The 15371-nt window shown below is 35.8% G+C and overlaps 1 protein-coding gene across 1 annotated transcript in view; it reads left to right on the top strand.

Annotated features, from left to right (window-relative positions):
- Window positions 1–9331: 9331 nt before the first annotated feature.
- Window positions 9332–15371, top strand: part of LOC107556691 (VPS8 subunit of CORVET complex) — a 130760-nt gene continuing 124720 nt past the window's right edge. Inside the window, exons 1-7 of the mRNA XM_016239861.1 lie at window positions 9332–9510; window positions 10093–10161; window positions 11648–11778; window positions 11906–12002; window positions 13123–13155; window positions 13241–13295; window positions 13562–13567. Of these exons, the coding sequence (XP_016095347.1) occupies window positions 9439–9510; window positions 10093–10161; window positions 11648–11778; window positions 11906–12002; window positions 13123–13155; window positions 13241–13295; window positions 13562–13567 (463 nt within the window). The 5' untranslated portion in view covers window positions 9332–9438. The remainder of the gene's footprint in view (window positions 9511–10092; window positions 10162–11647; window positions 11779–11905; window positions 12003–13122; window positions 13156–13240; window positions 13296–13561; window positions 13568–15371) is intronic.

The following is a 15371-nucleotide window of genomic DNA, read 5'->3' as shown; positions in this document are numbered from 1 at the left end:
TCTCCTCGTTTCCTTGTGCCCGTGCTCCAGTGAATTGTGACAACATGAAAATGCCAACATGGTGAATGAAGCGTGTCTGGTTTGCATTTATAGAACAGGGATTCCCTTCTCCTGGAGAGCTACCTTCCTGCAGAGTTCAGTGTCAACCCTTCTCAAACACACCTGCCTGTAATTTTCAAGTTCCCTGAACTCCTTAATTAGCGTGTTCATGTATAGGTTTGATAGTATATGAATTTGCAATAGTAATAGTACTGTTATACTGTTATAGTAATAGTACTGTTTTTTTTTACAGTGCTATTCACTTTGAAAGAGACTGGAGATGCTCACTTGTGCCATTTGTCATGCTGCATTTAATTCTGAACAGTAATTGTAATGAATTACAGAATGTAGGCCATGATGTTTCTTTTCATTTGTTAAATCAGTTTTGATGGTTTGTATGGTTGTCAGTGTAAAATAAATTCAGTCTTCTCCTTGCTACTAAAATGTATTTAAGTTTACCTTTAACAATTATCTGTATAAAACAACACACAGAATTACCTTTATACACAGATGTTCAATTGCAGTGTTTATTGTTCAGTTCATTTTCTACTTACAGTGTTTACATGAGCCTAAATGATTTTGTTTGCTTTGCAGAAGCAATTTTATTGCTTCTGAAAAATAAAATGATTGGGCCCTGAAATGGACAGAAACGGATGTATCTTGCTGATGGAAAAAAGTATTGTTTGCTATTTGTACTACATTAACATTTTTCTTGTGAAACACTTTCTATTATGCATTGTATCATACAAGATGTATGCTGCACAAACATCAATATCTTATGAATTTGTGAAGAACCTTGAACCAGATTTTTGAGAAAGCATGTCTCCCTTTTGAAGGATCAATGGGTTTGCCTGCTTCAGCCTTTGGTTGATATTATAATGCATTTGCTCTTTCCTTCTGTCTATCCTTCCCTCTATTGCTTTCTTTCTGACTCACACTTATAAACACACACACACACAGTCTGGTCAGCTATCCTTGTGGGGACTCTCCATAGGCGTAATGGTTTTTCTACTGTACAGACCGTATATTCTATTGCCCTACACCAACCCTACCCCTAAACCTACCCCTCACAGGAAACTTTCTGCATTTTTAGATTTTCAAAAAACTTCATTCTGTATGATTTATAAGCTTTTGTACCCGTGGGGACCACAATTTAGGTCCCCACCGTGACACGAGTCCCCATGAGTCTGTGTGTAGTCAGGTTTAAGACCCCACCAGGATATATAAACCAGTACACACACACACACACACATCTTATTCCTTCTGTTCCTCTAGGGACATTGGAAGGCCAATTAGTGCTACTAGTATCGCTGGTCCTGTGTGAAAACTGGCCCTGCTCAATTAACAATCTACCAGAGAATTCTTCATGAATTATACAGCTCTCTTCGTTCAGCCAGATAAAATGATATCTGATTCCCTTGGGTGTTTCTCTGTTCTACATAACATTTAATTAGTTATTCTGTCTTGATGAGTTTCAATTGGAAATGTATGTTTCCTCCCCCTCTCCAATGGTGTTTTGTCTTGCAGTGAATTGAGATAATGACGTTGACATTTGCCATGCCATAAGACATGCTTTGTTGCACGCCCCCCCGCAGTAAATCTATATTATAAACTTTTACTTTATGCCTTAAAGGAATAGTTTACCCAGAAATGAAAATTTGCTGAAGATCTACTCATCCTCAGGCCATCCAAGATGTATATGAGATTGTTTTTTAATGGGAATAGATTTGGAGAAATTTTGCATTACATCAATTGCTCACCAATGGATCCTCTGCAGTGAGTGGGTGCCGTCAGAATGAGAGTCCAAAGAGCTGATAAAAACATCACAATAATCTACAAGTAATCCACATGACTCCAGTCCATCAATTGATCTCTTATGAAGTGAAAATCTGCATGTTTGTAAGAAACAAATCCATCATTAAGACGTTTAACTTTAAACTGTTGCTTCATTCTGACGGCATCCATTCACTGCAGAGAATCCTTTGGTGAGCATGTAATGCTAAACTTGTTCCCACGAAGAAACAAACTCATCTACTTCTTGGATGGCCTGACAGTGAGTGCAATTACAACAAATTTTAATTTGTGCATTATCATGTGCTTATTATTACGGATATCATCTTCTTTATAAATTAAACACATACAGTAAGGTTCAATAGTCTAGAGAAAAAAGCTTCTGTTTCCATTTTGTCTAATTACAAATGATATATGATTAACATTTTAAGTGAAAAGGCAAAAAAAACTTAGAAATTAACATGAATTCCTGTAATTTTGAGTATTTGAGCAAGCATGTTTATGGAATCAAGGAAATCTGATCTGTTGTGACCTTTTAACATGGTCAGTGTCACAAATTTGCCTAGCGACACATACACACATAAATACATATGCTGTTGTGATAATACGTCACTCACTCACTAGGGCTGTAATCGCTTGTTTTCTAGCTCTAATTGACGCTGCTTTTATTGAATAGCCCTTTGACTCTGAGTCACTCTTTCTCCCACAGTCCCATCTGCTCGCCTCTATTTTTATCAGTCTGTCCTCTGATCAGCGTTTCTGCCTCACTCATCTCTCTACTTTATTTAATGCTGCTCTCACTTTTAGATCTCAGGCTCATTTCAGGTTTTTCAGATTACACCTCGCATGGCCAGTCATTATTACCTTATTATACGGCAGCCGAGCTAAAGGGCCTCTTTCTTCCACTGAGATGAACAGTCCCTGTTCTGTCAGGTGATCTACAGGTTTTGGCGAATTCTTTTGAGACTCTGAACTGAATCATGAATAATAGATTTACTCAGCTGGCTTGATCTAGAGACAACCAGTGAGAAGAACCTTGGATGTGAATCATGAATTATGGCCAGGATATTGTGTGTGTGTGTGACACAATAGAGATGTTCACCTTCTCTTACTGCTGCAATGATGGCTACATCTAAACCTGATCTTCTCTCTTGAGTGTCTAATGTGCAAAAATCTCAGGTGCATGTGGAGTGCAGAGCAATATGTAACAGCTGACTGAAACACTTCAATTTGTCTCTCTTCAGTTATGTGAAGCTGGATTTCTGAAGATGTTGATGGTGTTCTTAATAAACCCTAACTATAACCCTGCCTCCCATGGGCGTTTTAGGGGGGTTATAGATATATACCCTTTAAATTTAATATGAAAACGGCAGCAGACTTCGATCGGCTCCTCCCTGTCTTTCAGCTCGTTCTTCAAGTCGCAGACCGCAGCGGCTCAGTGCGAGAAACAGAGGACAAGGTGTGTGTTTATCGATATACTGTTATAATATATGCATCCGTGCAGTTCTTTGTCATAAATACAGTTTACAAAATATCATGGGAGAGCAATAATCGGTTGGTTCCCCATCTACTGTAGCCAAAGTTTTCACTGCGTTCACCCCTCCTCACACCACAGCTATTTCCTCCAGCGAAAATGAAGCACATATGAACGCATACTTTATAAAATGATCCTGTTGCTATTTTCATTTGAAAATGTTACTTTCAATATAATACATATTCCAATGCATGTGGCAAAGAGGTTTGCATAGGCCTACTTGAGATAAGGAATACTAGAAATGCAAACAATAACATTTTGTGTTTGTAGCCTACAGTAAACAGGTTGTGTGTGTGAGATCATGAAGACTTGAATTTGGCTTATTCAGTACTCAAATGTTATACCTATCCATGCAATACAGTGGAATACTGCAATAAGTTTAGTATACGACTATTAATCAAACATTTTTTATCTTATATACATATTATATCCCTGCTGCCTCCTCATAATTACAATTATGTTCAAATGAGCTTTTCAAATGAAAGAACTGCCTTGTGGTTGATGTGGGTGGCTTTAACAACCTTGCATTTGAAAACTCCTGCATACATTAATATTTTAAGACAATTAATCTAATTTATGCTGTAAAAGTTATGAAGATCACTAAGAGCTAGAGAAAGAGGGGAAAAAGAGAAAGAAATATCAAATTGTTCAGCAGTTCTACTACATCCAAAATTGCTTTGTAGGCATCATGTCATAGGATTTCTGAACTTTTAAGTAAACTTCCCAATGTAGCATTTTGCTAGACATTTGTTGGTGGTATTGACGAGAGGACCTGCTAGAACTTGATTTGATCAAAGATCAAAGAATTTAATCTGTTTTGAGCAAGATGAGTCACCAATATTTGTGACTGGAAGAGAAAGTCTATACATTTAAAATATGTACACCGCATATCCCATACAGAAATGTAATATATGACATACATTTATCAAGAGTGATATTGCCATAGTTAGCTATAAATCTATATATAATATTCACATTGTACATTATCTTGGTAGATTGTTTATAACATACATAAAGTCCCCTTAGTAAAAATGTGTTTATTTATTTGTTAATATTATCTAGATGATGATTTCATACACTCTTAAAAATAAAGGTGCTTCACGATGCCATAGAAGAACCTTTTTGTCTAAATGGTTCCATAAAGAACCTTTAACATCTGAAGAACCTTTCTGTTTCACAAAAGGTTCTTTGTGGCGAAATAAGGTTCTTCAGATTATAAAAAGGCAAGAAAGAGATGGTTCTTTAAAGAACCTTTGACTGAATGCTTCTTTGTGGAACCAAAAATGGTTCTTCTATTGCATCGCTTGAAGAACCTTTTGAAGCACCTTTATTTTTAAGAGTGTATGTCAACAATATATATATATATATATATATATATGTGTGTATATGTATATGTATACAAGTATATATATATGTAGTATATATATATATTACATTTACATTTAGTCATTTAGCAGACACTTTTATCCAAAGCGACTTACAAATGAGGACAATGGAAGCAATCAAAATCAACAAAAGAGCAATAATACACAAGTGCTATAACAAGTCTCAGTTAGCTTCATGCAGTACACGTAGCAAGGGTTTTTTAAATAATGTAATAAATAAAAAAGAAAACAGGTAGAATAGAAAAAGAATAGAGCAAGCTAGTGTTCGAGGTCTTTTTTGCTTTTGTTAATTGTATAATAAATGAAAAGAAAACTGATAGATACAGATAGAGAAACAGATAGAATACAAAAAGATTAGAAAGCCAGCGTTAGTTTTTTTAAAAAGAAAACAAGCAGCAAATGAATAGAGTGCAAGTCTAAAAGAGACAAGTGCTTTTTCTTAAGAACAGAATTGGAATATAGAGTGCTAGAGTTAGAGTGTCAAATAAAGATGGAAGAGATGTGTTTTTAGCCGATTCTTGATATATTTATATGCAATTATTAAAACAACACTTAATTTATGTAATATGTGTGTAACATGTCCAATAATGGGTATTCCCATTCTATACAATGTATCTAATTTGTAGATTAATATGTTGAAAAAAAAGAAGTGTAATAATGGTAGTAATAACTTGGCAACATTTTCATAAGAATATATCATGTTTCATAGGAAAATGTATCTATAATTTCTTTCCCTATTCACTTGTTTTGTCTCCCCAAAATGCCTGATGAACACACTGTATGTCCGGGTGTCCTCTACAGAAGACATGTATGAAAATGAAGCCCTGTTTTGTAACAAACAGTCATATTCCGTTTTGAAACAACATAATGTTTTCCTGAGATGTTTATTTATGACAAACTATTTGGAAAGTAATCAGATTTAAATGATAATTACAAAATATTATCATATTTCCATAAGAGTGCCAAGTTTGATCATTTGGACAATATCAGTCATTTTTAAAAACCAAGGAGAGGGAGTGTTTATGGTCAAACCTCCAAACATTTGGTATCTCTAAAAAAAAAAACCTGAATGTGTTTTGTAAAGGACTTGAAACTGTGGCATGTTTTAGAAATGTGCTAAAATATAATGTATAATGTGTAAATGACAAATGTCTATGCCTAGGTCCCAGGAGGATATATATACAAAACAGTTCTGTATGTTTATATTGAAAATTCAGCTTTGACATCACAGGAATAAATATTTCACAATATTGTATTTTTGATCCAATTAATGCAGCCTTGAAGTTTTCACAACGTAACCCCTGATTTTTGTGAGCCTTTTGGTTAATCCAACTATTAGTATCACTCAAAGGAACTCTGATGGTTAGTCAGTTTGCATCATTGTCTGATTGGATGCATAAAATAGATATTTCCTACCTTTTCAAGCATGTCTTAAAGATCATTTATAAATCCAACTCACGCAAGCAAGCATGCCGATCTTACCAAATACAGAACAATTTTCCTTCATCCATGCTTATCTATATTTCACACAGGTTTACCCATCCTCTTCCCGCACAAGCACAGGGTTCTTTTGATACCATACTAACATAGCTGATGTTTGCCCTTCTTTTGCACAAACATCCTCAAGAATACTGCAGTCCTGTGTATGGAGTCTTAAGAAATTAAAACAATTTTTTTTCATTGCATTTATTAAATGAAGAGTCCGTATAGACTGCAATACAATAGCCTAAACAATGCAATTGCATAAAACAGAAATCTGGTCTTAAAGAGATTTTGGACCAGGTCTTATCTGTTTGGAAAGTATTTGGAGATGCTGGTTCTAAATATATGCATGATGGTGACCGCGGACCTGAGCCAGAAACACCACCCTGTCTCTCCAGATCTTCTCTCAGCCAAACAGAGAGCTGTGTAGGATCATCCATCTGTGACTAGCAATCAAATACTTCTCCTGCATGGAACCCTGAGAACTGAAATATCTCCGAAATAGTACTGTATCTCATTCCTTTACTACTTCAGACAACAAATGAACCTTGCTGATTTTTTAGCATTAATAATAGTGACTGCACCTGTTGGAATTTTATTTTCACACCTCTTCCACATTTCAGAAAGAAAGTGAACAGAGCAGTAACAGTAATGTGAGGTCTGTCATTACGAACGACACAGAACCAGTGTCTTTTTTTCAGAGCAACGGAGTGATGAGGTTGACATTTGCCTGCTGTCTCTGGTGTATCTCTGCCAGCAGATGAAAAGAGGAAAAGGTCTCTCATTAACAAAGGATGGGTTAGTGTACCGTATCTAGCTCATGCATTATACACTACCGTTTCATAAGCAGTTAGGTTTTTTTAAAAGAACTGTCACTGCAATGTAGCTCGATGTGACAGTAAATCTAATGTGACCCAATCAATTTATAGGCCTAACCATTATTTAAATCGAGTAGGCTACATTGTGCCAATTTATGCGTTAAAAGCAACGTGAAAGAAAGCATTAGTGTTGTGAGGAGCAGTTGTGCATATTGTGGTAGAAATTATGAATAGAATGGCCTGATTTTTTATCTGAGTACTAATGAATGGAGATTGGTAAATTGTAACAAAAAGCATACAAAATAATTCACAGTGCTACACTTTTTCAAATTAGGCAAACATTTTCGAGAAAGTGTTCTCCCTGCAAAAAAAACGGCACCAGGGCTGCGTTCAGCCCAGACAAAAAATGGTGCAAAACGTTTTTTTTTAAACGGAAACAGTGGTGCGTTGAACACCCTGTTCTGATGACGCAAGAGTTGCTACTATGGCAGCTGAGAAGGCCATTCTTTGTGTTCTTTTTGAAGAATTTTCGGAGCCTGATGAAATTGGTATAAATAGGTGTTTAATACTGCAAAATACACTCGATGGTACAGTCACTGCCCTTGCCCTCCAGAATAAAAGAGAACATCCCAATCGAGTGAAGTGATTTGTGGAAACTGTGGTTCCTAATTATTGTGATCCAACATTTGCCTCGCATTTCAGGATGAAAAGACAAACATTTCAGGTGAAGGATAATCCACTTCTTACCTCCAATTCCTTTTTTACTCGCAATTTGTACAGTGTCCCCACTTTTTTGGAATTGGGTTTGTACATGCTGCTGCTGATTGGGCTGACATGTTTGACACACCCACCAAACAAGAGAAAACGCATCTCAAACCCCGTTGCACACCGTTTCCAGGAAACATGTCGTTCAAACCGGAAACCGTAGCAAAACGGTGCACCCCGGATTGAGCTTGAACTTGCCCCAGGTTTGATGAACCATTCAAAATCTTTCAGAAATGTACAATCATAAACGCACGGGGGCAGCAAACCCCTGCAGTGAGATCACGGAGCCGTCTACTAGACTGAAAGAATAGGCTACGCCTCGTAAATATATTATTTGTGGGCTTCTTAAAACAATCTAATTTGAATGTAACTCGTCCAATTTTAATATTAATATCAATAGAATGTTTAAAAATGTTTTAATGTTTTGTTTTTAGTGTAAATTGTATTTTCTTTTTTCACTAGCTATCTTTGTTCAACCGTAATTTCCTCCTTTGCGTGACATGTAAAGTTGTATAAAGCCTATAAGCTAATGTTCTGTTCGAACTCTACAAAACAACAACAACAATTCAATCCGTAAAAAAGCTAAGCAGGTGTAGTTCATAATATATATATATATATATATATATATATATATATATATAAAAGAGGCTATATAGTGGGCCGTTTAAGTTTGATTGTACTGTGCTCAGTGGGTTTATCCTTTCAGAGCATTACAATGGTTTATAATTAAAGGGATAGTCTTTCTCTAAATTTTTACGCATGGTTGCCATTTTAAATGTTCCTCTTATTATTTTTTAGCCTATTTGTTGTTGCTTGTGTTTTTAATATATTGTAGAGTTGATTTTTTAAATCAATATTCTAATTTCTTTCATCAAATTTAATGTCAACACAACATGTTCTTTCTTTCAGTTATTTGGAATTTCACACATGAGTTAAGGTGGATATACAAATGATTTATTTTACTTATAATAACATACATTAGGCTATATATTTTTGGGTTTGTTAAATATGTTTGTCTGATAACATGTGTTTAAGTTTTTAAAATTAAGATGCAGAATAACTTTTGATGAATACGAGATGGCCCACTTTACCAGACCAGCTGGCCCACTTTAGTTGAAAAGACGTTTTTCTGGAGTGCATGCCATGATCTCAAAATGTTTATTGGCATATATCCTGCAAATAACGCAGTACATGAACTGTATTCAAATTGAAATATTACAGCTGGACCTTAAAGTTAACAAAAGTAATAAAGAAAAGAAAAAATATATGATTTTGTTATAATATAAAATAATATTAAAAACATATTATTTTGTTGCGTCGGAACATTAAATCCAAGCGCAATTACGCTTGAATAAAGAAGGTAGTGGGGAAAAAAGTGTTTTTTTTTAACTAAAAACAATACACAAAACTGTATAAAAAGAATAATTATAGACAATGATATTGTACGATTTAAATTTAAATTAAAATGTGATTTATAAACAGGAAGTGGAATGGTTACGTAAGCCGTTAGGTCCCGCCTCTTCCGACACTAACAGGGATGTGAACTGCTGCTGCAGAGCAGTATGACTACAACTGATAAACATATAAAGGATATTACAATCGACAGCTAATCTATGACTGTATAATGACTGAATCTCCGGACAGTCGCAGTCTTGTTTCTGCGTCCTCACAGCTCAATTTAATGGAAATAGAGGCGGTAAGACTGAGATTGACTGCTTCGGTGTTTGTGGTTTTGTTGAATTTGGTTCATTACAAGCTTCGTGTTGTTCTTAATGACACTTTACTAATGCCGCGCTTGAGATCAGCGCGTTTAATATGTGCTCGTTTCTCATTGTGAATTCGTGATTTGTGTAATATGTTTTTGTAAATGTGAAAGTTTTGTACATGTAAAGCTGTTATTGTGTGTGTGTGTGTGTGTGTGTGTGTGTGTGTGTGTGTGTGTGTGTGTGTGTGTGTGTGTGTGTGTGTGTGTGTGTGTGTGTGTGTGTGTGGATAAAAAAGAGAAATATAGACCAGAAAGTTTCCTGTAAGGGGTAGGTTTAGGGGTAGGGTTGGTGTAGGACAATAGAATATAGGGTCTGTACAGTAGAAAAACCATTACGCCTATGGAGAGTCCCCACAAGGATAGCTGACCAGACTGTGTGTGTGTGTGTGTGTGTGTGTGTGTGTGTGTGTGGTAAGAAACCTGCAATATTCACAGTGAAAAATGGCAGTCATTGCAAACAGAGTGCTACTTTGATACATGTATAATTTCATATGAAGGACGTTTTTACCTTAGATTGATGATAAAGAGTTTGACATCCCTCAAGTGGACACTCCTCCGACCCTAGAGAGCATCCTGAATGAGGTCAGTATGTCCGGTTATTAAACCTCCACAGTCATCTTACGATATCTTCATCTTACATCACATTATGAGTATTTTCAGAATAGTAGTATAAGTCATAAAAACTATGAAACAACATAAATGGAAGTATGGCAATTATGGGCTGACCAAAAATGTTATAAACTAAATATTATCCTCTCATTTATTAACATGGTTTGTAAAGAAAATCATATGTAGGCATAATTTATATACTGTTGATACAAACTTTGTAGTCGGGTCAGTTTTAAATCTCTTCTGCTTACCAATGCATTTATTTGATCAAAAAATACAGTAATATTCTGAAATATTATTGCAGTTTAAAAAGCTGTTTTCTGTTTGGATATATTTTCAATTGTAATGTACACCTGTGATGTAAAGCTGAATTTTCAGCATCATTACTCCAGTCTTCAGTGTCACATGATCCTTCAGAAATCATTCTAATATGCTGATTTGCTGCTCAAGAAACATTTCTTATTATTATCAAAGTTCAAAAGAACAGCATTTATTGTAGAATAGATTTTCAGTGTGACATTGTAAATGCCTTTTTTGTCATTTGCTGAATAAATGCGGAAGATGAATTTCTTTAAAAAAAAAAAAAATCGTACTGACCACAAAATGTTGAATGATCATGTATTTATCTACAAAACTAATTTCAAGCATTGATAATCAAGTGTTCAGTTCAAGCATTTCATTGATAAAGTATGTGTGCCCTTTTCTTATTCATGTATTGCACAAACCAAAAATAGCAAAAAGTAAAAAAAGTATTTGGTACTAATATGTTTTTCGGACTTTGTACTGCAGTACAATGAAAATACCATAGTACTTAGATATTGCTTTTTTTAAATTGGATATTGTATTGTATTTATTTTTTTACTTGGATATTGTATTACCATCTGATACCATTCTTACACCATGGTACTGCCACAATGTTCTTTTTGTAAGAGCAGTCATTGTAATAAATAGCCATTGTTTGAATGGTACTTTTTTATTTGTTTACCTTGTATTTTTACTTAATTTTTTTAATTGGATATTGTATTACCATCTGATACCATTCTTACACCATGGTACTGCCACAATGTTCTTTTTGTAAGAGCAGTCATTGTAATAAATAGCCATTGTTTTAATTGTTTGAATGGTACTTTTTTATTTGTTTACCTTGTATTTTTACTTATCTTGTATGCATTCTTTTAACATCTTTTAATTTAGCAGACATTAGATTTATTCGTTTAATGTAGATGCTTTTATTCAAGTGAGTAACACTGCAAGAAATGTATCATAATAAGAGCTAACAATTTTTACACACAATACCAAGTTTCAAGTATAAGCTGGATTAGTACAGTAACTAGAGCAGAAGTGAAATGCACAAAAGTAGAGAGAGAACAAGATTTATTATTATTTTTAAATTGGAATTATTATAGAAAGTGCCTTTGTTTTGTGACAGTAACTATTTCGTAACTACTCTTGTTTTCAGCCTGAAGATGAGGATGAGCCATTCATTCTGGAGGACACATGTCTTTTGAACACAGAGAACATTGACGCCCACTCGTGTGAGACCTCATCTCTGGCCAGCTCTGACAGTGGAGACCGCACACACTTAAAGAGGAATGGACACTTTCTTAACCTGGCTTCACATTAACAGCACTTGCTCTGTATTGATGTTGTGATGCATGTTTGGGGATTGAATAAAGTATTTTCTTTTTAGTAATTAGTCTGTGTATGTTCACCTCAGGAGGAGGAAAGCAGTGGAAACTAATGCTACAGTACATGGATCTGTTCTTAGACGCAATGTGCTGAAAGGCATCTCAGCTCAGATAGTATCTGCTGCGGTAAGACTACTAGTACTTAATCTATTGCTCATGCTATACTAAATATGCTGTGTGTACATATGTATGTTATAACATGTTTGTGGGTAATGTAATACGATACATTTATTTAACGTATTTAAAGGGGTCATATGATGCTTTTTTTAAAGATCATTATTTGGTGTAACAGAATATGTTGACATGCTTTAATGTTCAAAAAACACATTATTTTTCAAATACTGTACATTATTGTAGGTCCTCTATGCCCCGCCTCTCTCAAACGCTTTGTTTTCTACAAAGTCCCTCCTTCTGACAAGCACAGTCTGCTCTGATTGGCCAGCTGACCCAGTGCATTGTGATGGGCCGAACACCGCAAGCACTCGTCGGAAATGTAACGCCCCTTACCATAATCGCGAGCTTCATCTTTCAAAATAAATGTAAAGACAGAGCCCGAAAGGGGAACAGAGTCGCATGGCAGACACTGTGATGAAGCTGGTATTAGTTTGCAGTACACAAGCCATGGTTAAGACAGCTGACTCCACTGTGAGTGACCCGGTCACGCACTCTCTCTCTCGCGCTCTTTTTTTTTTGCTTTCGCCTAGAAACACACACCGTCTCCCTGACATGGCTGCTTCAACACTAACTGCGGTTACTGAAACCACGCCTTCTTTCTTTGCGTGAACATTTGGGTGGCATTATGCTAATATTTCCACATAGTGAGGTAGATATGTGGGGGCGTGTTAGAATGAGCCGTTTTAGGGGGGCATGGCAGAGTTTTAACTTTGATAAAGAATATCTCTTTGGTTTTGAGACTTTAGTCTTTGCAACTTCAGGGATCTTATCTATGCACAATCAGCTTGTAACACTCCAAAGAGAAAGGAAAACTTGAAATCGCATCATATGACCCCTTTAATAATTACACTTATAGCAGTTCTATGATTTTTTTTTTTTTTGTATTTATTTCCATTTCCATTTCATTCAAATTCAGGCATTGTCAGTTCAGTTGTGAGTGGTGCACAATCCTGTTTTAATAATTGAGAGCTATAAATAAGTGACACTTCCAAACAGAATTTTATTCTATTCCAGTGAAATTGTGTTGCTCATTTTATAATTTGGTGCTTTTACTCTTTCCATCTCTCTTCAGGATAAAGTTGATGCTGGCTTGCCAACGGCTGTAGTGAGTATTTGACTTTCTTATTATTTCTAATTAATAAAAAAATTAAAAAAATCCCTTCATGTCTGAAATGCTTTTGTGTTTGCAGACTGTTTCAAATGTGATCGCTGTGGGGACGTCACATGGTCTGGCCTTAGTATTTGGTAAGCATGTCCTTTGTGCGGTTGTTGGAAAGTTGATAAAGGGTACTACAGTGGGATTTATTTTAGATGTTTGGAAGGGATGTTGTGTTTAATCAAAGTCTTTCTAGATCTTTGTTTATCACAGTGCTTTATTGTTAATTAATATAAAACACAAAAAGTTTAGAACTCTTTATATGCTCTACTGTAATAGTATTCGTCAGTGAGTGTATTTTAAACTACTCTGGGACTATCTCTCTGCCTTGGCTTGTCTTGGGTGGAATGTTCAGGAAAAGGTAATGTATTAATATAGTACAAAATGTGTTAATATACCACATTTTTTTCCATTGCATCATGTTTAGCATTGCTACACAGTAATGCCCGTTTCACACTGGAGGTGTAAACAGAGCAGAAGCGGCATTCAAGCTGCATGCACTGTGCTTTCACACTGGCAGTGTTTCTAGTGCGCAACTGAACCACAGCTGATTGTGTTGACCCCTGACTATCATCAGCCTGTTATTGTGTTCTCCCTTCCCCCCACACACACACACCATAACCATATAAGATGTTAAACCATGTAGCATGCTGTGTACTGTAGTGTAGATTATACAGTATGGTAAAAAAATTTTAGGCCTTCAACCTAACATATTGTGGCAAGGGGGGCGTGGTGCAGCGAGGTCTCCCGGCTCTCTCTCTCGCCGTAGACCTTGCTGCACCACGCCCCCCTTGCCACAGATACATTTTTAGTTAAAATCATTTATGCATTGTCAACATCAATGTTTGATGGCCCCTCCTCCCCATGTAGGCTAATAGGTTTCCTCCAGTTTATCTGCTGTTATGATCATCCATTCAGGATTCCAGGAGTTTTAAGAGCTGAATGTTCTTTAAGGTTTTCACTTATTTTAACTTGATTATTCAGTCGTTCATAATTTACTGAATAAGGATTTTTTTTTAAAACACCATTATAAATATTTTAGAGCTTGGCATACCTAGAAAATATCACATGACCAAGTCTAGAAATCATACTTTTAAAATTAGACAACCTCAAATATTCAGGCATTCCAATATTGGCAAGGCAAAAGGAAAGGCAAAAACAAACAAACAAACTAAATAAATAAATAATTAAAGTTTTATCTTATTTTTAAAACAATTTTGTCATCTTGAGACCCCCTAGTGGACCCAGGACCCCTTTTTGACAAGCACTAGACATAACTTAAATGCTTCTATGTGTATTTTGGCCAGGAACAGTGCACTCTCACTTTAATTCAGTATGAAAAACTGATCACGACACTGCTTCAGCTACACAGTGCTGTGCTGTCTCACCTTTCAGTGCAAATGCTCTAACCTGTTAACATGGGTGCTGAAAAAATATGCGCTGCTTATGTGTCTAGTGTGAAACGGCCTAAGAGCATGCTAAACCATCTAAGCGTCGTTTTTCTGAAAGAATGATATGGGCTGAGAAGTTTGCCATGGCTGGTTGCACGCTCTTTGTCTGTTTGTATTTTGTTTGCGACTGCATTTGGAAGTATATTTACATAAACACAAACCACTGTGTGCGTAATTTTTGTTAAATTATGTTGTTTATAAAGCTTGAAGGACATAATTGTTCCATAAAGGGTTAGTTCACCCAAAAATGAAAATTAGACTGTGTTTTACTTACCCTCAAAGCATCCTAGGTGTATATGACTTTCTTCTTTCAGATGAATCCAGTCAGAGTTATATTAAAAATTGTCCTGGCTATTCCAAGCTCTATCATTGCAGTCAGCGGGTGTTGCAGTTGAACAGTCCACAAATCCTCAAATAAAGTTTGCGCATTCATAATAAAATGTGCCGCAGAAGGGGATGAATAAAGGCCCCCTGTAGCGAATCCATGTGTTTTGTAAGAAAAATATCCATATTTCAAATGTAATAAACACTTTTCTCTCACTTCCGCTGACACTGAAGCAGTTTTGGCGGATGACGCAGCACATCGGCGTTCCGTGATTAGTGACGAATGCGGAGAGGGAACAAAACAAAATGCATGAATTAGAAGTACAAACCGAGGATTTGCAAAGAAAAATGTCGGAGGATTTCGATATAAACCAAGAGGAGACTGGTTTT

This window comes from Sinocyclocheilus grahami, unplaced genomic scaffold (assembly GCF_001515645.1).
Source record: "Sinocyclocheilus grahami isolate Dianchi unplaced genomic scaffold, SAMN03320097.WGS_v1.1 scaffold576.1, whole genome shotgun sequence".
Taxonomy (NCBI): Eukaryota; Metazoa; Chordata; class Actinopteri; order Cypriniformes; family Cyprinidae; genus Sinocyclocheilus; species Sinocyclocheilus grahami.
Note: the sequence above shows the minus strand (reverse complement) of the source record. Positions and strands in the feature narration are given on the sequence as shown.